Source organism: Danio rerio, chromosome 9, assembly GCF_049306965.1.
Source record: "Danio rerio strain Tuebingen ecotype United States chromosome 9, GRCz12tu, whole genome shotgun sequence".
Classification (NCBI taxonomy): domain Eukaryota; kingdom Metazoa; phylum Chordata; class Actinopteri; order Cypriniformes; family Danionidae; genus Danio; species Danio rerio.
Genome location: NC_133184.1, coordinates 54,660,001 through 54,687,437, shown reverse-complemented (window position 1 = coordinate 54,687,437; position 27,437 = coordinate 54,660,001). Strand labels below are relative to the sequence as shown.

Below are 27,437 nucleotides of genomic sequence, written 5' to 3'. Positions count from 1 at the left end.
GGAACTGCAATAATCAAACTCTTAGGAACAACTGTGGTCGGAACCAAAGTTCACAGGTTCTCTGAACTCCTCCCAAGCGGTGGACTACTTCATTCTGATTGCTTGCCGCCGAACCGCGTCATAGCCAATGAAGACGCGCCGCTGTTTCTCGCCGCCGGTTCTCTATAAAAAATGAATGACTTCTGGCTACTTTGACGCTCTCGCCACTTTCGGTTTGTGAACGCTCCTCAGTTTGTGAAGGATTCCCCACGTTGTCGCTCCACTCCGCCTCCTTTCCCCGCTCCTCAATTTGTGACATAGATATATACACTAGATATTGCATAGGGACCCTGAGCATGCGTCTATAGCGCCGCCCCATTGGTACAGTGCTCCCAGGACAAATGTCATTCAACAGCACTAGTCAAGACAGTTTTATTACGTGAAGATGCGGGACTTTAGCGCTGTCTACGATTGTAGTAACGAGCAAACAAAGAAAACAAAGCACAAAGGCAGAACATTTCATAGGTAAGATTAAGTTTTTCACGTTTTTGAATGTTCTGAAATTTGTGCTAATCAGGTCACGTTATTGATGATAATACAGTCACTTACTGCATTCACCATAAGGCAAAGCAGCTCCAATTCGCACTAAACACTCGGCTTATGCTAGTTTTGTTAAATAAAATCAGCAAACAACGCAAAAGAAATATGACAACGAGATGCTGCGCTGCCAGAAACTTGTATTATTGTCGGCTAGTGAAAGAGTCGTTCATTCACGAACGAATCGCTCCTCCGTCAGTATGAGAGGTGAAAGCAGGAGAGGAGCTGTGTTTCAGGACACGAATTAGATCAAATTTAACAGGGAGGGTGAATAGTACATTTCTGTACACACAAACACAAGCTTTTTGTCAGGAATGCCTGTGCGATCAGTGATCAATCAATATAGAAAAGTGATGTAAAATTATAATTTTCATAATTTAAAAAAAAAGACTAACATCCAGGAAAACTCCCGATCATATATATATGTGTATATATCTCTGGCTCTACCCCCCCCCCCCCCCCTTCAACTGGGGGCCCCGTCGGTGATTCCTGCAGGGAGGCCTGCGCATTTTGCGCTACGCCACTGGGGCAAACAGATATATAAAGGCAAATCCAGATTCAGAGTCAAAATAACAGGCGAGTGGTCAGGAGGCAGGCAGCACAGGGATAAACAATACAAACAAAACAAAGCAAGGGTCAAAACCGGCAAGACAAAGAAAGGAAAAACGCGTTGTAATGTCACGTAAACAGATAACACGTTTTCCTTGCTTTGTCTTGCCGGTTTTCAATCTAACTTTGTTTTGTTTGTATTGTTTGTCCCTTGGTATATGGTTTCATACATTATATTACAGATGAATTGTTCACCACTAAACTAACAATGTAAGTTTACAAAATCAATAGTTTGATTAGTTTTGATTTCATGTGGACTTTAAACTCCTTAAAGGCCTAAACACATGCAAATAATAAACATCCATCTATTATGGTTAAAGTTTGCAGTGACTCCACAAATCTCATGTGTTCTAAACTATTCCATATATCATGTAATGTAAATATTGTTGATGGACGCATTATGATGTTGATTTTGAAATGATACAGCTGAGGGCAAAATTATGAGCCCTCCTATGCAATATTTATTCTTTTTCAAATATTTCTTAAATGATATGTAGGGAATTTTTCACAGTATTACCTATAATATTTTTTCTTCTGGAGAAAGTCTTATTTGTTTTATTTTGGCTAGAATGAAAGCAGTTTTTACTTTTTCAACATGTGAACATTATTAGCCCCTTTAGCAATATTTGTTTTCGATTGCCTACCATATCGGTCAACCCTCCCTTTTTCCCGGGATTCTCCTGTATTTTACAGTTCTATCTTGCTATCATCCCATAAAGGTATTTTCCCGTATTTCTCCCGTATTCTTTCTCTGAAGGATGGCAATAAAGCGCCTAGCCTCCCTATACGCAACCTATACCAGACTCAGACTCAGCTTTATTATCCCGTTAGGGAAACTAAAATTGCAACATGGTGCCATAACACAGGCAAAGTTCCATGTACACATTATTAAAATATTACCACACAACATCCATACATCAATATGTAGATACATCCCCCTCCCCCCTGGACTCATTTAATGACCTAATGGCCACAATTCTAAAAGAATTTCTGGTTCTATTTGTCCTGCAAATAGAAACCTAAAACGACGTCCTGATGGCAACAACTGAAATACAGAAGTACAATGGGCGGTCCGGGGTGCATAGGATACCCTGAGCTCTCTTTAGAACATAATTATGGCAGATTACCATTGGACCAGTCTGGTTAAAACCAATGATCTTGCCTCCCACTTTCACCAGGCTGTTCAGCCTGTTCTTGCTTGACACACTCAGATTACCGTACCAAGCTTACAATGCAAAAAGATAAAACAGATTCAATAAATAGTTTATAAAACAGCGTCATCATACAGGTACAAACCTAAAATGGTCTAAGTTTCCTTGTCTTTCCTAAGTCTTTGTTGAACTTTTTCCCGTATTTTTGGTGGTTCCTGCACATGTCTCAAAAGAAAATGTCTCTATCATAATCTATGCAAAAGTTATTCTATTCTAAAGCCCCTGTCAGATCACATGATTTTTATTGTCGGTTATGAAAGTCACTATATCAGATCCTGCAATATTTTTTCTTGATAAAATCGTGACTTTTTTTCTCCCATTTTTAGATTTCTGATCAAGTCAGATTTGATAATGTGGCAAATCATCCGATTTTTATTGAGCAGGTGTAATATTTATAAATATTAATTATTCGAATTCTTGTACTCTCTAAGGTGCCGCTGTCATCATTAACCTGGACTGGTTTTGAAGCACTTTACCTCAGATGTTATTCTTGTTTATTTTGTAGATAACTGACCAACAAAAATATATTAAAATAAGCCTAATTATCAATGTTATATTTTCCTATTATATTAATTATAAATTATTGTAATTAATAATTTAAATTATTAAAATACAATGATGTGCTTTCATTTCCTTGGTCTCTCTCGCGACAATGAATGAATGTAGCCTTTGACAGCAAGCATCAGTGTTTTTAATGATTGAAATGAGAATAAGGGATGATGATGGGGCGGGTGGTGCTGGAGATGTGCATAACCTTGAATAAAATCCTGCTGGTGCCCCTGGAAGAAAGAACTCAGAATGGAGATGTCGGCATATTTGTGCCAGTTTGTCAGATAAAATTGCTTAAAACACATAATATTTTAGAGAAAGTAGTTAAGGTTTGCATAGCCAATGACTGGGTATATCCACCCGTGACCAACCCATCTGTAAATATGCAGCCTGTTTTCTGATCACCTGACCAGCTCATTAACAGCAGCACCCACTAAAATAACTGATAAATGATGTGCTCCTGTAGGGCCGTGTCACCCACGTGGTGGAACTCGTTGTAAAAAACGAGAAAAGATTAAACATGCTACACTTTCTGCGACCAGACCAGTTGTCGTGAACTATGGCACATTACAAGACAAGAAACGATTGAATCTTGTGTCACGACATCTATTTGTCAGTTACGAATCTCTACGACACCCTACGTCAAGAAAATCATGCCAAAATCGTGTGATCTGACTAATGCTTAACTGATGAGAGAATGGAACCACTTTTGGGGGTATTGGACCAGTACAGACCTTTAAAATTTAAAGAATGCAGAACCACATGCGTAAATGCGTAATGCGTAAACCACACTGTAAGAAAAAAAATCGTTAAAAAAAGGTCAAATGACTGGCAGCTACGGCTGCCAAACAAAAACCATAAAATTACGGTAAAATGTCTTTGTTGAAATAAAGTGCAAAAAATAATAAATCTACAGATATTTTAATTAAAATGTTTACAGAAAAACACTGTTATTTTACAGCCTTTTCCTAAATTATTACGATCAAATACGCTCAATAAAGGTATACACTAAGAGTTTTACAAAGAAACACTGTTATTATACAGACTTCTCCTAGATTATTATGATCAAACATCATCAATAAATCATTACGATTAAACCATAGACTGTAAAATATAGTTATAGTATATATAAGTTTTTTTTTTTTTACAGTGCATAGATATATACACTAGATATTGCATAGGGACCCTGAGCATGCGTCAATAGCGCCTCCATATTTGTACAGTGCTCACAGGACAAATGTCATTCAACCGCACTAGCCAAAACAGTGTTACTACGTGAAAATGCTGGACTTTAGCGCTGTCTACGGGTGTAGTAATGAGCAAACAAAGAAAACAAAGCACAGAGGCAGAACATTACATAGGTAAGGTTTAGTTTTTTACGTTTTTGTATGTTCTGAACTTTTGTGCTACACAGGTAACATTATTGATGATAATACAGTCACTTACTCAGGGTAGATAGTACATTTCCATACACTCAAACACAAGCTTTTTGTCAGAAATGCCTGTGTGACCACTTATCCATCAATGTAGAAAAGTGATGTAAAATATAATTTTCTTAATTTATAAAAATATTTTTATCATTCTGACCTCCGGGAAAACTCGGAGATATATGTGTATATGTGTATATCTCTGGCTCTCGATGGCCACAGTCCTTCACTGCAGCTTGGTCCCACATTCATTTTAAAGGAGCACTACCCTGTACTAAAGTGGCAGCTCTATTGACGCATTCCTTCCAATAGACAACAACAGGGTAGGCGACATCTAATGTATATATTCATGGAAGTAAACGACTTCATGGAGTTGGTACCAGGTACGCAGAGTTTAAAGGCCTAGTTAAGCCTTTAAATGTCACTTTAAGCTGAATACTAGTATCTTGAAGAATATCTAGTCAAATATTATGTACTATCATCATGGCAAAGTTAAAATAAATCAGTTATTAGAGATGAGTTATTAAAACTATTATGTTAAGACAGTGGTTCTTAAACTGTGGTATGTGTACCACTAGTGGGACGCGGGCTTCCTTCTAGTGGTACGCGGAGGAATGAAATGTCATGTACATGCTATATATATTACAAAATATATAAAAAATTATGTATATCATATGCCATATATGACATATAGCCTATATTTCTGAGGTAATCTGCCACGTTTGTTTAACTGTGCAGAGTTGTAGCTGCTTTACTGGGCCTACTACGCTACTGTATTTCAATACTGCTCATTTTGGTGGTACTTGGAGAGAGATTTTTTTTGTTAGATGATACCTGATAAAAAAGGTTTGAGAACCAATGTGTTAAGAAATGTGTTGAGAAAAATCTTCTTTTCACTAAACAAAAATTGGTAAAAAAATATAAAAGGAATCAATTTAGCAGGAGGGCGAATAATTCTTTGACTGTATTTTGTGCAGCACTACTACGTGAAATGAACAAAAAAAAAACAATATGTTTGTCCCAAACTGAGTTCCTTTTTTTACCTTCATTATAATCTCGTCTGCTTTGCCGTGGGCCACTACATCCGGCTTGATTATTGCCACTGTGTAGGACTTGTCTGTAGGAACTAAAAAAGCAAAAGCACAGTGGGTAAATTCAGCAAACCGAACAAACTACAATGATAAATAAGGGGAAAAAAAGATTACCGGTCACATCTTCATCATGCGGATGATCCTCAGTGTCATCGTTCACTTCCTCTTCCTCAGTTAAACCTTCATCTTTCACCTGCAGTCACAAATGTCATCTCTTTCAGCATCTAATCAGAGCTGGAACTTTATTATTTTAATTAAATTTGAGCAGCTTTAATTTTTGTTTTTATCTTAAAATGATAGGACATCCAAAAATGAAAATTTACTCACACTGAAGTGGTTTTAAACTTTTATGAATGTCTTTTTTTCTGTTGAACACAGGATAAAATATCCTGAAAACTGTTGGGCAAAAAACTGCCATTGACATCCATAGTAGAAATAAAAAATACTATGGAAGTCAATGGCTGCTTTTTTCTTCTATATTCTTCAGTGTATTATCTTCGTTAGTGTTCAACAGAAGTCAGAAACTCAAACTGGTTTGGTTGAGTAAATGATGACAGAATTTACATTTTTGGATGAACTGTTGCTTTAAAGATTCATATACTGCTTTTTAAAATGTCATCCTGCTACATTAGCCTATTTTATTAGTCATATTTTTATTTTAAATGGACAAAATGATTAAAGAAATACTCTGAAGTTGGCTTGACAAAGGCAGGTCCGGAATGTCAAATGTTTGTAGATTTAGCATGTTTTTCAACATGTTTGGTTGCAGGAATTAACAGCAATATTTTAGCATGTTAAGTGTTAGCTTAAATTAGCCTGATGTTTGCGTGTTTTTAGCATATTTACCAATTTGATTGCTGAAATTACCATGCCAGCAATATTTCATCATGTTTAGCATTATGTTAGCCTAAATTATTCTTGTGTGTTTTAGCAATTGTTAGCATAGATTGGCATTTTGTTAACATGTTTCTAGCAGGTTTAGCATTGCTAGTTCTAATTAGCCTTTTGCTGGCATGTTTTATTAACATGTTTAACAATTTGATTGCTCAAACTAACGTTTCAGCATTTTTTGTATTATACTAGCATCAGTTAGCATGCTGCTAACATGTTTCTTATAAGTATTTCTAGCACATTTATCATCTGGCTAATATGTTTTAACATTAGATACATGTTGTAAAACATGCAAAATGTTTAATGTGCTGCTTGCATGTTTTACAACATGGCTGACATGTTTTAGAATGTTGCTAACATTCTATGATCCTATTTTAATATTAATTGACAAACATTAGCATGATGTTATATTGCTTCTAGCATTAATTATCCTAGCATGTTTGAGCAATTGTAAGCATAAATTAGCATGTTATTTGCATGTTTTAGCATGTTTAACAATTAACATGTTGTCAGCATCTTTAGCATGATTTTAGCATAAATTATTCTAGTATGTTTAGCAATTGTTAGCATACATTGGCATGTTGTTAACAGGTTTCTACCAGGGTTGCCCCATTGCTAGTAATGATTAGCATGTATTACTAGCATGTTTTAATGTGGATAACATGTTTTTGCTTTGCTGGCATTAAGTTTTTAGCATGTTTAACAATTAGATAGTGATGTTTCGACATTTTTCACATTATACTAGCATCTGTTAGTATTTTTGCTTAAATGATTCTAACATGTATTTCTAGCACATTTATCATCTGGCTAGTGTGTTTTAACATTTGCAACCATGCGTTTACCATGTAGAATGTTTAACGTGCTGCTTGCATTTTTTACAACATGGCTAACATCTTTTAGAGTCTTGCTAACAATGTATCCTGTTATTTTTTAATATTATTCGACAAAAATTAGCATATTGTAAGCATGTTTCTAGCTTTGGTTAGCACATTGCTATAACATTGATATGACATGTTTCTAAAGCATGTTACTCACATTTCTTCATTGTTTTACCTGCGGTTAGCATATTTACGAACACTGTTAACTTATTAGCAGAAATAGCATGTTTTAATACCCTGCTAGCAAAGTTTTAGCACATTGCTAGAATGTTTCTAGCATATTTTAATACATAGTTTTGTATTTTACTGTTTAAATTGTTTTTTTTTATTGATATGTATATATTTTGACGATAAAGTAGTCAAGTAAATAAGTTTATCAGAGTATGAATGTATTTTTCAGCATTGACTGGTCATAGTATTTGTGTTCAGGCTGCTGATGTGTGAAGTGTCTCACTGCTCTGCGGGCTCCGCCGTGCTCCAGGACATTTTTTTCATTGCTCAGCTCCTCCTGTATGGTCTTCTGCAGGAGAGGAGCGTTTGGCCCTCGCAGAACTGACACCAGCTCACCTCCCTACAACAACACAAAGCCATCATACACAGATGGGGCAACTCTCTTTTCACAGCATCACAGTTAAAAGTAAAAATGTAACCTGTTTTATATGGAAGATAATTTCCATTATGGAATAAAACAATAATTGTTTTACCTCAAAATTCAGACTTTTGTTCTTGTAGTTTATATCTCAAAATTATTTTATTATTTTGCATCTGAAAAATTGTTCATGACTCACAGTTTTGACTTAAACCCAGGCTCATTCTGAAATGTACCCTTATATACATTTCTGGAGAGTGCCAAATACCTTCCAGGTGCTACTTTTTTTTTTTTGCAGTTTTTGTTTTCGCAAATTCACCAGAGAGCACTGTGTACGCTTTTTCAGATCTCAAATTTCTCTCGCGAGTGCCATTCGCACCTGCTGTTCTCACGCAAATCCACCACTGACTGACTTACTGAATGACTGACTGCCCGATCGACTTACCTGCCCTCCTCCTTCCCTAAACCCAACCAATAGTGTTTTCAAAAGCATGAATTGACCCACCCACCCACTTCCCGAAACCCAACAGACAGTTTTCAAAAGCATCAATTGACCTGCCCATCCACTTCCCTAAACCCAACCAATAGTGTTTTCAAAAGTATCAATTAGCCCGCCCACTTTCTTCCCTAAACCCAACCAATAGTGTTTTTAAAAGCATCGATTGACCCACCCACCCACTTCCCTAAACCCAACCAATAGTGTTTTCAAAAGCATCAATTGACCCGCCCACCCACTTCCCTAAACCCAACTGACAGTGTTTTCAAAAGCATCGATTGACTCGCCAACCCACTTCCCTACCCCCCAACCGACAGTGTTTTCAAAAGCATCAATTGACCCACCTACCCTCTTCCATAAACCCAACCGACAGTGTTTTCAAAAGCATCGATTGACTCGCCAACCCACTTCCCTACCCCCCAACCGACAGTGTTTTCAAAAGCATCAACTGACCCACCCACCCTCTTTCCTAAACCCAACCGACAGTGTTTTCAAAAGCATCGATTGACTCGCCAACCCACTTCCCTACCCCCAACCGACAGTGTTTTCAAAAGCATCAATTGACCCACCTACCCTCTTCCATAAACCCAACCGACAGTGTTTTCAAAAGCATCGATTGACTCGCCAACCCACTTCCATACCCCCCAACCGACAGTGTTTTCAAAAGCATCAACTGACCCACCCACCCTCTTTCCTAAACCCAACCGACAGTCCTTTCAAAAGCATCAATTGACCCGCCCACCCTCTTTCCTAAACCCAACCGAAAGTGTTTTTAAAAGCATCAATTGACTCGCCAACCCACTTCCCTAAACCCAACCGACAGTGTTTTCAAAAGCATCGATTGACTCGCCAACCCACTTCCCTAAACCCAACCAATAATGTTTTCAAAAGCATCGATTGGCTACATAATTCACAATTTCCAGAAATGTATATAGGGCTACCCCTGTTTGCTCATTTATATTTGCATAATTTTTTTTAAGTATGAATTAGCTAAAACTTGGAGGTACTCTGAGAAGTGCACATATTTTAGACCCACCGCATAAAACAGAAAGGTGGGCTCACACTTTCCTCTGTACATCTCCAGAGCTTCAATCCCATCTGCCTCAGCCTGCAGGGATGATAAGACGACGTGACAGAAATGTCGACATTTAAAATGATTGTTTGTGTGCAATCTAATCTTCAGAGCGGCTTATCTCACCGTGGCAAAATGCAGCAGCTCGTCTCCCAGCTCGTTCTTGATTTTCCTAAAGAGACCGACGACTGCGCGGCAGGGACCACACCACTGCTGGTACACATCAACCACTAACACACAACACATTAAAGTCCACATGACATCAAACCTAACCATATTGATTTTGTTAGCTCACATTGCTAGTTTTGTGGTGAACAATTCATCTGTGCATTGTTTGCCCTGGTAATCTTTCATTGAAATCTGAAAACGCACTTCCTGTTTGTTTTCAGTTAAATGCTCAGAATATGTCACTCTTAGGTACAGGGCGTGGCTAATATACTTAGCCACACCCCTCCAGCTGTCAAAAAATGGTGAGCAGGAGGAGTCTGTTAGGTTGTAATAAAGCTCCCCAAACCTTTTTCCACATCTTTCTGAATGAAATGCCTACTTTACTACATCCAATCAGCTCAAAGTAGAAAAAACAAGCCACGCCCACTGTTTTCTCATTTACAGTTTTTCTCAGTAACTTTGGTGCATTTCTCACAACACTATTTACATTTGCACAACAGTTAATGCATTTCTCAAAACAATTAGTCATTTGTGCACATCATAGTAGCAGTTTCTCATTCCTTCCAACAAATTGCGCACAATGTGCACAAATGACTAATTGTTTTGAGAAATGCATTAACTGTTGTGCAAATGTAAATAGTGTTGTGAGAAATGCACCAAAGCCACTGAGAAAAACTGTAACTAAACTTGTGAATGATGAATAGTCATTCTATATAAAACTGATAGTCCTCATTTCATAACTTGAGTCATTACATAAACAAATGTTGAACCAGTTGTCAAAATCTGTCTAGCAAATTTTATTACAATTTTTAAAAAATCTTTATTTTACTGAAAATGTCTTCTAAATTAAACAATTTCATGAATGATTTACAGACCTGTGTGTGTTTTAGGATCAGTTTCAATATGTACTGCAATATTGTAAACAGTTGTGCACAAGTCTAGCCAAAAGAAGGTTTATGTTTGTTGTAAATACTGTAAAGGTGTGTTTATTCTTTTGCACAATGTTGTGAATAAATTATAATTGTAAAGTGCAAATTCAGTAAAACTGTAAAACATTCAGTGTCTTGTACTCAGATACCTCACTAAATGCAGTGATGTCTAAATTTACTGTAGTTTTTCAAATGGCTGTGCAAATAGTATACAGTGCTGTCTTGAGTATTTTCAGGAAGTGTCACCAAAATCAGATTGCATTGAAAAAATGTAGAGAGTAAACTGTCATAATGAAAACAGGACAAAGCCATTTGACAATCTTGTTCATAAACAATGGTGGCAGGACTTTTAATTTTGATGACACTGACACTTTGATTGACATCAATACTTGCTTTTGAGGAATGAACTCTCCATTTTGAGCATGTGACGCGCTTTTGCAGGTTATCAGCTAGGTTTTGCAGTTTGTACTAATTGTTTTGAGAAATGCATTAACTGTTGTGCAAAAATGCACTGGTGTTGTGAGAAATGCACCAAAGCCACTGAGAAAAACTGTAATATTTAATTTTTCTAGGAACTGCGTCACAACATGAGAAAACAAATGGTCACAGCTTCCAGCTCACGTGGACTTTCTGACACACAGAAAACTCTGTCCACATGAAAAAATGCTACAGTCATTAATATTAAATACTATAGTGTTTTTGAATCATACTATAGTAATGTGTATTATTATGTATGTATGTATGTATATATGTATGTATGTATGTATATATATATATATATATATATATATATATATATATATATATATATATATATATATACATATATATATATATATATTATAGTATTTACAACTCTATTATTTACAACTCTATTATAGTATTTAAAGCTCTATAGCGAGCTGATAAACTGTAATATATACTGTAGTATGCGTAGTTTTTAATACAGTAAACTGTGATGAAAATAAATAAAATACAATTAAATAAATTAATTAAATAAATTAAAATAAATTAAATTAAATAAAAAAAGAAATAAAATACATTCATTTTCTTTTCAACGTAGTCTCTTTATTCATGTGTTTGTTATTTTAAAGTTATAGACAGTCAATAAATAAGCTTTTTAATTTACAATTTTCATTTACAATTTCGTTGTTGATTATATTTTACTATCTCATTTTATGTCTCAATTATTGTACATAAATAATATATTAATTACTACTACTTCTCCCTGTGTTCGCATGGGTTTCCTCCAGGTGACAGACAGACAGACAGACAGAAAGACAGACAGACAGACAGACAGACAGAAAGACAGACAGACAGACAGACAGACAGACAGACAGACAGACAGACAGACAGAAAGATAGACAGACAGACAGACAGACAGACAGACAGACAGACAGACAGACAGACAGACAGACAGATAGACAGATAGATAGATAGATAGATAGATAGATAGATAGATAGATAGATAGATAGATAGATCTTTCACTCACCTAATAACCCTTTCAATGCAAGAGCTTCACTCCATTGTTCGTCATTATTAATATTTATCTAAATATAAAAGTTTTCAGGGAGTTTTAATATGAGACACAAAGTAAACAAAGCAGAAATTAACGTTACAGTTGTCCCAGATAATTTACTACAAACCTGTAAACTGATCTCCTTCTTTTTAGCAGCCATAGCAAGCGTGATTTGAATGATCCAAAGTAGCTATTGGACGTTAATAATTGTTGCAGATGCTGTTTATTATTATGTCGTCGCTTTTTTCTGTTTCTGAAAAGTTTCAGTGCGGGACAGTATCAGCGCATGCGCAGCACGGACTGTTTCGCGTTCTCGTCGCTCAGCAACCGTTTATGAGCCGCTCCAGCTCCGCTATCTGCTGGAGCATCTGTGTATTGCAGATATGAAAAATGTTCAGTCTGCTATAGGTAACAAAACCAGAATCACTTTTGCAGTTTATTGTTGTTATATCTTTTATTTCAGATTCTTAGTCCATATCCAAAAACACAACAATGCCAGAGATTAATAAATAAGAATTTAATAAATAATAAAGTCATAATAAAGCAGATTTCAGACTTATTAAATGCTGAATTCAAGATGTGAAACTCATATCCAGCATGTTTGGCAGAAAGTAGTTGATCCCGTTTCACCCAAAAATCTTAGGATAAGATTGTGTATTCTGCTTAAAGAAAATGATGCTTGTTTTAAAAAGTTACTCTGACACATCACATTTTTATTTATTTATTTGTATTTTATTTATTTATTTACATTTTATTTATTTGTTTTTTAGTTACTTAGCCGTTTATTTTTATTTATTTATTTTTATTTTATTTATTTATTTATTTGAATTTCATTTATTTATTTATTTGTATTTAATTTATTTGTTTATTTTTTTTTTTTTTGTATTTATTAATTTTTATTTATTTGTTTGTGTTTAATTTATTTATTCATTTGTATTTTTGTATTTAATTGTAATTATTTATATTATATTTATTTTTTAATTTGTATTTTTATATAATTTTATTTAATTATTTATTTGTATTTAATTTTTAAAATTATATTTATTTATATTTATAGCTATTCATTTATTTGTATTTATTTATTTATTTGTATTTATTTATTTTATCTATTTATTTGTATTTAATTTATTTATTTACTTGTATTTGAATTTTATAAAAATGTTATTATTTTTATTTTTTTGTATTTCATTTATTTGTATTTTTTCATTTATTATTTTATTAGTATTTTATTTATTTATTTATTCATATATATATATATATATATATATATATATATATATATATATATATATATATATATATATATATATATATATATAGTATTTTATTTATCTGTATTTATTTGAGTTTTATCAAAATTGTATTTGTTTTATTTGTTTGTTTTTATTTATTTGGATTTTATTTATTTATTTATTTACATTATTATTATTTGCATTATACATTTTTTTCTTTGCATTTAAGTACAATTAAGTATACATCCCCAAAATGCATACCCATAGCTCTTCTGGCTTAAATATGTAGGCCTAAATTAATAAACTTCACTCATGCATAAATGAAACAATTCATTTTTCTGCACTCAAAACATCTTCATATGGTTCAATATTAAATAATTGCATCTGTTTTATGTTCTTTAAATAAGGTTCTTTTAGAAACAAGTAGCCAAGGACTTTTGTATTTATTCTTTCCCCTACAGTGGAAGTCAATGGCTACAGGTTTCCAAACATTCAAAATTTCCTTTTTTGTCTTCAACCTGAGTAAATGTTCAGTAAAAGTTAGTTTTCAGGTGAAGTATCTCTTGAAGTTTATGAGTTGTTCAAACTGTGTAACCCAATTGCATGTATAGCAGTTGAGCTCTGTAAATGTTTGAGAGAAAGAAAGCGAGCACTGAAGGCGGTGTCAGCAAACACAGTTATCGCCACATGTCTTTTTGTTTTTCTGTCTGCAGGACTGTGCAGTCTGGGATAGGCGGACATTCCTCACATAAGACCACTGATGTGGAGCAGAGCCAAACATAACAGCAGATCTCAGACTGCAAACACCACATTCACTCCATTCCACAGCCGCATAAACAGTTGAAGCAAGAATTATTCGCCCCCCTGTATATTTTTTCCCAATTTCTGTTTAACGGAAGGAAGATTTTTTCAACACATTTCTAAACATAATAGTTTTAATAATTCATCTCTAATAACTGAATTCTTTTATCTTGTTGATTCACTCTAATGTGTTAATTCACTGCTGGATTATTTTAACCCAATGTTGGGTCAAAAAGCTGGCCTCCGTTACATATTGACAAACCCAAGAGTTGGGTTAAAAAGTGTTATTCATGAATTTTCCTTTGGCTCAGTCCCTTTATTCATAAGGGGTCGATACAGCGGAATGAACTGCCAACTTATCCAGCATATGTTTTACTCAGCGGATGCCCTTCCAGCTGCAACACAGTACTCAGAAACACCCATACACACTCATTAACACACACTTATACACTACGGCCAATTTAGTTTATTCAATTCACCTATAGCGCATGTGTTTAGACTGTGGGGGAAACCGGAGCACCCGGAGGAAACCTACGCCAACACGGGGAGAACATGCAAACTCCACACAGAAATGCCAACTGACCCAGCCAAGACTCAAACCAGCGACCTTCTTGCTGTGAGGCAACAGTGTTAACCACTGAGCCACCATGCTAACAAGTAAAAAATTACAAAACCCACACACACATGTTGGTATTAGTAGTTTACATGTACTCTCCATAGGTGTAATTTATTCTATACTGTTAAAACTACTAAATATATGACCTTTTCTCCCCTCTACCTACCCCAGAACACAATCCTCAAAGTGAACCTGTAAGTTGTGAATGTGAAAAGTTAATGTTAAAAATAAGCAAAGTTAAAGTTTGACTTTTTTTTAAACCATGACTTTTAAGCAATTTGAATAAAAAAAAAAAAAACGTCCTTGTAAAACACCAAAACCAGAACACACACACTCACCGGCCACTTTATTAGCTACGCCTGTCCAACTGCTCGTTAACACAAATTTCCAATCTGCCAATCACATGGCAGCAACTCAACGTATTTAGGCATGTAGACATGGTCAAGAGGATCCGCTGCAGTTCAAATCGAGCATCAGAATGGGGAAGAAAGGTGATTGAAGTGACTTTGAACGTGGCATGGTTGTTGGTGCCAGACGGGCTGGTCTGAGTATTTCAGAAACTGCTGATCTACTGGGATTTTCACACACAACCATCTCTAGGGTTTACAGAGAATGGTCTGAAAAAGAGAAAATATCCAGTGAGCGGCAGTTCTGTGGGCGCTCAGAAGGGAATGGTCAGAGGAGAATGGCCAGACTGGTTCCAGCTGATAGAAAGGCAACAGTAACTCAAATAAGCACTCGTTACAACCGAGGTCTGCAGAAGAGCATCTCTGAACCCACAACACGGTCAACCTTGAGGCGGATGGGCTACAGCAGCAGAAGACCACACCGGGTGCCGCTCCTGTCAGCTAAGAACAGGAAACTGAGGCTACAATTCACACAGACTCACCAAAACTGGACAATAGAAGATTGGAGAAGCGTTGCCTGCTCTGATGAGTCTCCATTTCTGCTGACACATTCGGATGGTCGGGTCAGAATTTGACATCAACAAGAAAGCATGGCTCCATCCTACCTTCTATCAACGGTTCAGGCTGATGGTGGTGGTGTAATGGTGTGGGGGATATTTTCTTGGCACACTTTGGGTCCATCAGTACCAATTGAGCATCATGTCAATGCCACAGCCTACCTGAGTATTGTTGCTGACCATGTTCATCACTTTATGACCACAGTGTCTCCATCTTCTGATGGCTACTTCCAGCAGGATAACGCACCATGTCATAAAGCATGAATCATCTCAGACTGGTTGCTTGAACATGACAATGAGTTTATTATACTCAAATGGCCTCAACAATATCCAGAGCTTAATCCAATAGAGCACCTTTGGTATGTGGTGGAATGGGAGATTCACATCATGGATGTGCAGCCGACAAATCTGCAGCAACTGTGATGCTATCATGCCAATATGGAGCAAAATCTCTGAGCAATATTTCCATTATCTTGTTAAATCTATGCCACAAAAGATTAAGGCAGTTGTGAAGGCAAAAGGGGGTCCAACCTGGTTCTAGTAAGGTGTATCTAATAAAGTGGCCAGTGAGTGTATATACATACATGTAACATTTTAAAGGGTGATATGACCTTGCTTGGGATGAGAATTAATTACATTTTGTCACATCAAAACCACAATCAATGTTTACATTTCAACGTGATTTGAAGGATTATGGCAAAGTAAAAACATTTAAAATCACAATTATTAATATTATAGGATCAAACTAATATGTCATCAATGGACTCTTGTTTAAAATGTCTTTTTTTCCCACCCCATTATAAGTGATAGTTGCTGACGTTTTAATGGATAGCTTCAGATAAGTCATGTAAAATATAAGATGCCAGGAGGAGGCCTCGTGGAAGATCCAGGACACGCTGGAGCGACTATGTCTCTCGGCTTGCCTAGGAACGCTCGGGATTCCACCGGAGGAACAGGAGGAAGTGTCTAGGGAAGTCAGGGGTTGTCTCCTGAGACTGCTGCCCCCGCGACTCGACCCCGGAAAAGCTGTAGAAAATGAATGAATGAATGCTTTAAAAGGCCCTTTATAACAGTGCTTTTACTGTGGCTGTTCCTCCCATGCAGCGTGTAAAACAAACATGTATTATAAGGCATAATCCACCACACCTCCTTTGATCAACACACTATTCATTATAAAGCTGAAGCTGCTTGTTTGTTCAGTTTATTTCTGAACTCTTCTTGCTCAAACTTGCCTTCGCCCTCAGGAAAAACAGGAGATTCTTTCAAATTCGACAGTGCATGTACAGGCGACACGGTGGCTCAGTGGTTAGCACTGTCACCTCACAACAAGTAGGTCACTGGTTTGGACCACTTGGCATTTCTGTGTGGAGTTTGCATGTTCTCCCAGTGTTGGCGTCGGTTTCCTTCGGGTGCTATAAGTGAATTGGATAAGCTAAATTGGCCGTAATGTATGAGTGTGTGTGTAAATGAGTGTGTATGAGTGTTTCCCAGTACTGGGTTGCAGCTGGAAGGGCATCCGCTGTGTAAAACATATGCTGGATAAGCTGATTAACCTTTTGAATGGCTTTTTCATATTGTTATGTATGTTTGATGCATTTTTTCCTAACTTTATTTATAGAATTTTACAAACATCATATATTTTAGTAGAACATTATTGCACATTTTGACATATAGAAAGAGAGAAGTAAACAAAGATCCAAAATAATTGTCATAATTATTGACCCCAGATATATTTATATATTTAAAAACATTTAATAATAAACAATACAGTGAGATATTAATATGCGGATGATCAGTAACTTCTTAAAGTTAAATGCACGTAGCTCTTCTTGTTGACTCTAAGTCTGTTCTTTCCTAAGCTCAATCCTTTTCTCTATCAATAATTCTCCAGTAAATTTTACAACTCATGCTTAAAATCTTGGGGTTATATTAGATAGTATGCTTCTGTTTATTATACATATTAGTAATATTTCACGATCTGCCTTTTTTACTTGCGTAACATTGCAAAACTTCACCCTTTACTATCTCAACGAAGTACTGAAGTACCGAAGTACTGCTTGTTCATCACTTGTCTTTGGCTGGTGATCCATACAGCAATACGCAACAGTGACACAACTTTACTTGGTATTGCATCAAAAATAACAGCATAGTCTTTCGGTTTTACAGGAACTTTACATTTTTAAGGAAATCTGAGTATGACAAAAGCAATCCATGTTCATCAAGTAATTGACTGACTGTAAATATTCCATTGTCATACTAAGATTGATTGAATATAGACTTCAATTTGTACAAGATATCTCTATTAATCCACAGAAATTCTGATGTGGTGTAAAACTATGTTCATAGAGCAACTGCCAAGCCAGCAATGCCTGCTCATGAAAACTTGCCAATTTAAAAGTTTTAAAATAAAATGTATGCCACCCATAGAATTAAATATACAATTTGGAAAGATATGCCACAAAGTTTCTTCATTTTTAATATATTCAATTATCCATTTTATCTGAAATACCTCATGGAGATCTTTAAAATGTAACATTTTAAGGCACCCAAAGGGCACATGTTTTAGCACACAATGCCTCATTTGCATATCTAAACTAGACATTTATACAAACAATGACCTATTAATAAGTCACTTAGATTAATTGAAAATTAAGGAAATGAGCTTCTTTCTTGTGCAAATATGATGAGATCTTTCATGCTACTTGAGTATTTATCTCTTTTTTATTGCATTATTTCTTTTAACTTTTTTTGTATTTTTTCTAATGTATTTTATTTTATTTTTTCTCTTCATCTTTTGTATGTACTGTGATTATTGTGTAAAAGAACTGTTATCTTTTACTGTATTCTAAGTTGTATTATACAGTTTCTTGAAAATATAAAAAAACAATGACCAATTCATCTGTGAGTGATGTAAAGTTATGAAAATTCAACTAGATTAAATATATTTAAAACATGTTTTCTTTAAAATCCTGCAGTTGTTCTGCTATATGAAAAAATATATATTTAAAAAATAATAATGATAATAAAGCAAAAAAAAAAAAAAAAACTATGAGATATTAATATGTGGATGACCAGTAACTTCTTAAAATTAAATGCCAGTAAAACTGAAGCCCTTCTGGCTGGCTCTAAGTCTGTTCTTTCCAAAGCTATTTTTTCCCATCATCATTACAATTCATCATCACTTTTCTTTGGCTGGTGGTCCATATAGTATACAGAACTTCTCAACAGTGACACAACTTTACTTAAAAATAACAGCATAGTCTTTCGGTTTTACAGGAACTTTACATTTTTAAGGAATTCTGAGTATGACAAATGCAATCCATGTTCATCAAGTAATTGACTGACTGTAAATATTCCATTGTCATGATTGAATATAGACTTCATTTCATACAAGATATCTCTATTAATCGACAGAAAATACTGATGTGGTGTAAAACTATGTTCATAGACCAACTGCCAAGCCAGCAATGCCTGCTCATGAAAACTTGCCAATTTAGTTGGGATTTTATCAATATAGAGAAGTTTTAAAATAAAATGTATGCCACCCAAAGAATTAAATATACAATTTGGAAAGATATGCCACACAGTTTCTTTATTTTTGATATATTCAATTATCCATTTAACTAAAATACCTCATGGAGATCTGTAAAATTTAACATTTCAAGGCACCCAAAGGGCACATGTTTTAGCACACAATGCCTCATATGCATATTTAAACTAGACATTTATACAAACAATGACCTATTAATAAATCACTTAGATTAATTGAAAATAAAAGAAATGAGCTTCTTTCTTGAGCAAATATGATGAGATCTTTCATGCTACTTGAGTATTTATCTCTTTTTTTATTGCATTATTTATTTTAACTTTTTTTTCTAATGTATTTTGTTTTATGTTTGCTCTTTATCTTCTGTATGTACTGTGATTATTGTGTAAAAGAACTGTTATCTTTTACTGTATTCTAAGTTGAATTATACAGTTTCTTGAAAATATTAAAAAGAAAACAACGACCTATTCATCTGTGAGTGATGTAAAGTTATGAAAATTCAACTTAAATATATTTGAAATATGTTTTCTTTAAAATCCTGCAGTTTTTCTGCTATATGAAACTTAAAGTGCTTAAATTACATGCATTAGTTGCCCTCAAATCTTAGAAAATATACACAAACACGCCCACGTGAGCATGTTTACACGTTTGTAGGTCATCTGGGAAGTCACGTGGGCTTGTTTTGTTTGTTATGTGGATGAATTCATACACCATCTCACTACTATTTGGTTTAGTACGTTTGGTTTTGTCTTCAGGTTTTATTGTGCATAAGAATATTTTGCGTGTGTCTTTTCAAAGATTTGCTGCAGCGGCGGCGCGCCCCCCGTGACGTCACGAGTTTGTCGAGTATAAAAGGGCGCGAGTGGGCGGATTATCTGACTGGAGTGTTTTTGTGAGAAGCGTTTGTTATTGTTGTGAAGAAGACTGAACAATGGTGCAACTTTCGAAAACTGGAGTGCGAGACACGCTCAAAGCTGGTCATCCACCTGCAGGTTTGGAGATTTCGTCGAATATGAAGCTTGTAAACACGTCTATTGACCAAATGGTGGTTTGTTTATGTCGCGAAAGCAGTTTGAGATTCATTTTAACTCGTCGATAACCGTATTAATTCTGATATAAGTGCTAAACGTTGAGTTGTGTTACTGTGGGCGTGTAGTTTAGTCAGAGTTTTGTTGTAGCTTTGCGGTGAGAGGATGAAAAACAGCTCTTGTTTTCGTGGTAGAGTTCACAGGATGTGAGTTCAGACTTGACTCATTTTCTTCTGATATATACATCGATTATTTACTACAAACATCCACTTAGGCTTAAAATAATGCGCGTTTTATAGATTTAAGTTAGTGTTTGTTTAAACAGTTAAACTACTTTGCAGTTGCATATTAAACTTATATGCTCAAATGCTTAACATGTGCCATATATGCACATAGATGTGTTCATAGTTCCATATATATATATATATATATATATATATATATATATATATATATATATATATATATATATATATATATATATATGCGCAACTTTGCATTATTTAATTTCAACCGTGCATATTTTATTTTGATACATGGAGTAACTGTGTGATGTTTGAATCAAAGTAACTGATTACTAATTGCATCGTTAACTTAAGATTAAATTCCAAATTATTGTCTTTAATTACAACAAAGTTTTAATTTAGGAATTTTGTTTACTTTACTCGATTGTAAAAACGCCTATAAATCTCAAAACAACAAATCAAACTCACCAAAATCAATCTAAATATAATGCACAAGTTTTTTACTAACAAGCACCGCTTTGTTTGGTTAACACGAATAATTGCCTTGCAAAAAAATTTGAAAAACTTTGTATTATCTGCAAAATATTTGTATTATAAAAATTGTAATTGATTTTTTTTTTTACAAAACTGTTAATCATTTTTACAGCGTTTTAAGCTAAATACATTATTATAAGCATCTGCAATTTTAAAGAAGTGTTTTTTTGCATTTTAACTTTAAAATCTTAAACGTATGGATACTACAGAAAAATTCCCACAATGCTGAAATGCCTATTAATCTCAACATGGCATAAATTAAACTCGCCAAAATCAAGCTAAATATAATGCTTAAGCTTTTTAATAACAAACAATAATTTGTTTTGGTTAACACATAATTGCTCTGCAAAAAAAATTAATATAAATATCTAGGCATGAACAATTCCAAAGCAATACTCCTTTCATGGTTCATATATGAATAACGTCTGATTAAATCAATTGTTTATTAAGCAAGTGCAATCATATTTTAGTTGAGAAACTTAATCTGCAAAAGATTTATATTATAAAAAATGTAATTGATTTTATAAAACACTGTTAATATGATTAACGGTTTTGTAAGCTAAATACATCATACTGTGAGCACCTGTAATTAAGATAAGGGTGTTTGTTGCATTTTAACTTTAAATCATACAAACTTCAATACTAAGGATAAATTTGCCTATAAATCTCAACACAGCATAAACTCTTTTAATATCAAACATGGCTTTCTTTAGTTAAAAGAAATAATTGCTCTGCAAAACAACTTAAATATGAATATTTAAGCATGAATAATTTCTGATTTAAATCCTTGTTTATTAAGCAAGTGCAGTTATCTTTTAGTTGAGAAACTTAATAATCTAAAAATGTTTGTATTATAAAAATTTGATTTTATAAAGAACTGTTAAACATGTTTACAGTGTTTAAGCCAAATGAATGATTATAAGTAATTGTAATTTAAGAATAAATATGTATTTTGTTGCATTTTAACTATAATCTTAAACATATGGACTTTAATACTGCAGAAAAAAGAAAATAATAAAAAAAATATATATATATATATGAATCGTAATCCGTTCACCTTTTCAGTGGATAAGAATTTAATTGCATTAACTAGCCACTATAACTAATTACACCTAATGGGTAAGCTTCTCAAGTATCATCATGTGCATCACCACTGTATTAATGCCGTCATAAATATAGTGAAGGAAGTTGGACCATCATATTAGAGCATTAAATGTTAAAGTTTATGTTTAAAGTGCCACAAAAACAACCTGTTATAAAAAAGCATGCATTTTAGTCATGTGACTGTACATGCAATGTTCTGGGCTTTCCAGTCACACACGCACTGAAGCTCCTGTTGTTCTGGTGCACTAGAGCTTTGCCTAAATTCACTTTATTAAACTGATCTGAGCGGACGGCTGTTTTATGGAGCACATTTTTGCACGCTCCTCGCCCTCAGGCCTTCACAGACCTGCCAAATGTTCATAAACAACAGGCCCAGTGGACTGAGATGATGATAGGGGAAGCCTCGCAGGATTGCAGGAGTCCAAACTCTCATGGACCTGACTGAATTTGAGAGATTAGACTTAGACCAGGTTTTCAGTAAAAAAGTTTCTGCTGTGTGCTCAGCTAAATACCATGTTGTTTAGATTAAAATAAAGTGTTGCATTGGAGTAACCCAAAAGACTAAAAAAATATTAATAAATGAATTAAAATAAATTAAATAAATGTATAAAGTGAATTAAAATTGAATTAAATAATTAATTGAAGAAATGAATCAAATATATAATAAAAATAATTAAATAAAGGAAATAAAAAATAAATAAAATTAAATGAAAAATAAATGAAATGAATTAAAAATAAATTAAATAATTACTTGAATAAATAAACGGATTAAATAAATTTAATTACAAATCAATTAAATTAATTAAATGTAAATAAAATAATAGATAAATAAATGTGCTAGGAAAAAGTAAAGAGAGAAATTTACTTATGTTTACGGACTTTTTAAATGCATTTTAATTTAAGTTATTTGTTTAAAGCAGTAATACAATTGATGCATTTAAATTATTAGTAGTGATGGTGGTACATGTCTGAAAACTAAGCGCATTTGTACAATAGTTTTCTTAATAATGATAGTTAAAACAAATTATTTTTCTGAATTTGTTATTGTTGTTAGTTCATTTAGTCAATAGTATTGACCATTTTCATGTTTGAATTTTTTTGTTCTTTAATTTTAAGTGTAAACATTTTTATTTCTTGATTAGTGGCTTTCTCATTTTTATTGATAATACTAATTAACAAAATAAATAAAAATAAACAAAATTAACATTCACTAAATTAAAGTCTTATACTATTATGTTTTATAATTGGTTTCTTTTTCTTACGTTTAATAATATATTTTATAACAATTTGTTCTTTAAGCTTGTACTTTTTTTATAAAAAGCAATGAACTTCTAAAGTTTAAGGAAATTGTTGTATATACGTTTTATATTTTATTTAGAATTTGTATATTTCTTTGTTTATTTTATATACTTTATTTACCTTTTATAATTTATATTTCATTTTGTTAGATTTTATTTATTTGTATACATTTATTTATATTGTTTTGATTTATACCTTATTTATGTTTATTTTATATATTTTAATGAATTAATATTTATTTTTAATTTGATAATTTTTTGATATTTATTTTTATATCTAATAATATTTATTTTTGTTTGTTTTCATTTATTTTTATATAATTTTTAAATGTATTTTTTTATTTATATTAACTTTTTTTTATTTATTTATAGATTTTTTTTTCATATTTATTTATTTATACATTTTTTATTTAATGGTTTTTATTTATTTTAAATCTTTATTTATATTTGATATATTAATAAATTTTTTTAATATATTTAATTTTATACTTGTATTGATTTATATTTATATTTCATCAACTAGTATGACATTCCAGAGTTTTATCGTCTCGTGTTTTCTTAAATAAAAGTAGATAAATAAGTTTGTGTTTTAGCTAATTGCGTTAGTTGAAGTGAACCTTTTTTTATTTAATTCATGTTCAGTGAAAGCAGGAGGAAAAAGAGTGGTGAAGAAGAGCGCTGATGAGAACGCCAACGTGGAGAAGGAGACCAGGAAAACGGACAAACCCAGGTACATGCACTCAAATCCTGCAGAGGAGAAGAAATTAAATTTAGCTGTTTTAAACACCTCCTCTCCTCCCTCCTGAGCCAATGTCTCTGGGAGTTTGCTCAACTTTTAATGAACACGTTTCATAAAATCTGGGAGTAAGACAGAATGTGCAGTGGTTTTCTAAAAACCACTGGCAGCGACTTCTATTCCTGAGGGCTTTATATTTCATTCTGGCATGCAACAAATCATCTAAAAGCAATTAATCAAAAGTATAATGCATGGAAGATTTAAAATGCATGAACTTTTTTGCATTTGTTTTAATGTTCCTGCATGCATCTGAAAATTAATGAAGCAGAAACGTGTTGCTAAAAATGATTCAGTGCTGCTTTGCATGAAGTTTCAAATCCATTATTTGTACTGCATGACTCTTCACAATAGTTATCCAAAGCAGCTATACAAATGATCTGTTATGCTTACTGTTAATGGTTTTTGTAATTGAATAACACAGTATTTAACGGTAATATGATCTGTATTTTACTGTAGGACAGTTATTTAATGTATTTTAAACTTGCCTTGTGAACATTACTGTATTTTACAGTAAATGTATGCATCTCACTTTGTAAATGCATATACCACACGATAAATGGTGCTTCAAATGTGAATACAGCACTTTAGCTGCAATTTATTTTCAGTAAGTTACATTACAGTCCAAATTAGAAAAGTTAAAGAGTTGTGTGGGGCGCAGTGGTAAGCACAGCAAGATCGTCACTGGTTAGAGCCCCAGCTGCTCCAATTTCTCCCACAATCCAAAGACGTGTGTTGCGTCCTTTTAGATGTTACTATTAAACTGAGTATGTGACATAACATACAATAGAGTGGACGAACTATGAAGTCACCTTGTAGGCTAATCGGCTGCTAGTGCTGTAATTCAGTGCTGTGTTCTGGTTTTATTTTGTGCTGATTTGTTGTGCAGGTCTGTGCTGGCCCCGTCCAGAATGCAGCATCTGAGTCTTCTTCTGTCTGGACCACTGGAGAAGGTTTGTTGCACGTATTTATTTTTGACTTTATTCATAGAACTTAAGACATGTTACACTGTTTAATGTCATGTATATTTAACAATTAACTCAATTGTTGCACTTCATGCCATATCATTGCATGCGTGCAGAGAATGCAGTTCTGTAGTTTGCATGCTTTGATATGTCTCTGGTACTGTAGTAGCTGTCGTAGTTAAAGATGAATGCTTTTCTAATGCATGTAAATCTCTACACGGGCACTGATGCATGCAGATTTTTTTTTTACCTGGGCATTTTTCTTTTTATAATTGGACTACAAGACAACTGGGGCGCAGATCATTCATTCAGTTCAGTTTAGTACAGGTTCATTTTCTGAACTCATCAACCCACTGCAATGATCTGTGGTCTCTGGCTTTACTGACACACTAAAAGCAGTGGTTAATGGTAAACTGTGGTCAATGGTTAACTTGTTTAGCTGTAGAAGTGTCAGCTTCCAAGCAACTGTTAAATGCCATTTTTGTTTAACTTTGTCATTTTTACATTTAATAATAATATTAATGCCTTTTTTTTTTTTTTTTTACTTGTTTCGGTTTGTCTAGCTTAAGTTACTATTTTAGTTTTTTTTTTTTAAATGAGATTGATAACAGTAATGTAGTTATTTTAAGTATATATTTTGTAACTTGAGTTACTAAGTTATTTTTTACATAACCATTTTAATCAAAGTAAAGCTATTTTATTATATTTATATGTAATTATAATACTATTTAATTAAGTATATCAATTTATTATTTTTAAATTAAATATATTAAATGTATATTTTAATTAAATTAATTATGTTTGTTTAAAGTATAATTATATTTATTGTATTAAATTTACTTTAAAAAAATTCTAATTTGTTTACAATATTTATTCTTTGTTTGTTTTTTAGCTTTACAAAGTATTTTATTATTATTATTTTTATTTTATTTATAATTTTTTTATTATTATTATTATAATCATTTCTTTATTTATTCATATGATTTTTCAATTAAACTTGACCGATGAATCTTTATTTGAACTCTTTCTATATATTTTCTAACTTTAAGTTACAAATTTTAATAATAACTAAGGTTTAATAATAGCCATTTTAATAAAAGTGATGATGAAACTAGAAGCCAAGTTTTATAAGTACAGTTTCAAATTGGTTTCACATTTTGGATGTATACAATTGTAAATAATAATAATAATAATAATAATAACAACAATGACACTCAAATTTTTATTTTTATAAGTGATTTTAATTATAGGAACGAATGAGACATTTTAATGATTTATTTTGTTTTGATATTTTGTAATGTTGTTAATATTGTTTTATAATAATTTAAGTATAATATTTATTATATTAAATTTACTTAAATTCTTTCAAATTTCTTTTTAAATTTTCTATTTAATTTCTTTGGGTTTGTTATTTTTAGCACAAGTCTGTTATTTTACTAAAGCATTATTATTATTATTGTTGTTGTTATTATTATTATTATTATATTTATTTATTTATTTATTTTAATTATATATTGTATAAATTTTCTTCTGGCCCAATCAGGCCAGTGGTTTTAGATATTTACTTGCCAACATTTTCACTGGCACCACCAAAAAAAATCTAGAATTTATTTATTTAAATGTTAATAAATGTAGAATGTGCAAAATTCAAAGTGTTAAGTAATAAAAATGTCCATGGCTAATGTGTAGGTATTTTATTGCAAAACAAAAGGTGCCTGACCTGCCGAACTGACGGCAAACCCAAAATAAGTGCAAAACCACTTTTTTCGTTGTGTTGTACCCATGTAAATGTCTGCTTCCAAGATGTTTTCTTTTAGCCTCATAATTTGATTTTGCTGTCATGCTGCAGTCTCTTCATTATACTGGTTGTTACCAGGTTATGGAAAAAAAAAAAAAAAAAAAAAAACATGCTCGCAACATCCAATCAGATAAGAGGAACCGAAGAGCAATATGGTGTTTGACATCACAGAGACGGCAGCATTTAAAGGCTTAAACAGAAACGGTTTCTTTATTATTTTTATTAAATGCACGCAATTGACAAATAGTCGCACTGTCGCAGGCAAATTAAAATTGAGTGTCAAGGCAGCAGTGTCCCGATCAGGCTAGTAACTATCCTGTCTACTGTCTTTATTGTTGAGCTCTGCAGTTGAATCTTGTAAAAGACAACTGAATCTTCAAACTATGATTTAATCACTTAATCGTAGTAAATCCGACCCTATATTTAACATTTATTGTTTGTCTTCTGCAGTTGGGTCATGATTTCCCAGAGACTCCAGTTTCCGTGCGACACAGTCGGGTCAGACC

General features: G+C 33.2%; 2 protein-coding genes across 10 annotated transcripts in view; one reads left to right on the top strand and one right to left on the bottom strand.

The window, feature by feature from the left end:
- nme9 (NME/NM23 family member 9) overlaps positions 1-12,313 on the bottom strand; it is a 462,322-nt gene extending 450,009 nt beyond the window's left edge. For 8 of the 9 annotated variants that reach the window (XR_012384842.1, XR_012384843.1, XR_012384844.1 and 5 more), the window contains exons 1-7: positions 12,134-12,313; positions 11,980-12,037; positions 9,516-9,619; positions 9,354-9,425; positions 7,687-7,803; positions 5,578-5,656; positions 5,416-5,498 (exon numbers count right to left, since the gene is read on the bottom strand). Coding sequence is in view for 6 of the 9 variants with exons in the window: in XM_021478587.3 (XP_021334262.1) it covers positions 5,416-5,498; positions 5,578-5,656; positions 7,687-7,803; positions 9,354-9,425; positions 9,516-9,619; positions 11,980-12,037; positions 12,134-12,166 (546 nt within the window). In the remaining 3 variants the exon portion in view is untranslated. The remainder of the gene's footprint in view (positions 1-5,415; positions 5,499-5,577; positions 5,657-7,686; positions 7,804-9,353; positions 9,426-9,515; positions 9,620-11,979; positions 12,038-12,133) is intronic. The other variant, NM_001089475.1, reaches the window with a different exon arrangement.
- Positions 12,314-20,043: 7,730 nt separating this feature from the next.
- LOC101885164 (death-associated protein-like 1 homolog) overlaps positions 20,044-27,437 on the top strand; it is a 7,695-nt gene continuing 301 nt past the window's right edge. Inside the window, exons 1-4 of the mRNA XM_017357859.3 lie at positions 20,044-20,158; positions 24,018-24,105; positions 25,058-25,121; positions 27,382-27,437. The exon at positions 27,382-27,437 is cut by the window's right edge and continues 301 nt beyond it. Coding sequence (XP_017213348.1) covers positions 20,098-20,158; positions 24,018-24,105; positions 25,058-25,121; positions 27,382-27,437 — 269 coding nt within the window. The 5' untranslated portion in view covers positions 20,044-20,097. The remainder of the gene's footprint in view (positions 20,159-24,017; positions 24,106-25,057; positions 25,122-27,381) is intronic.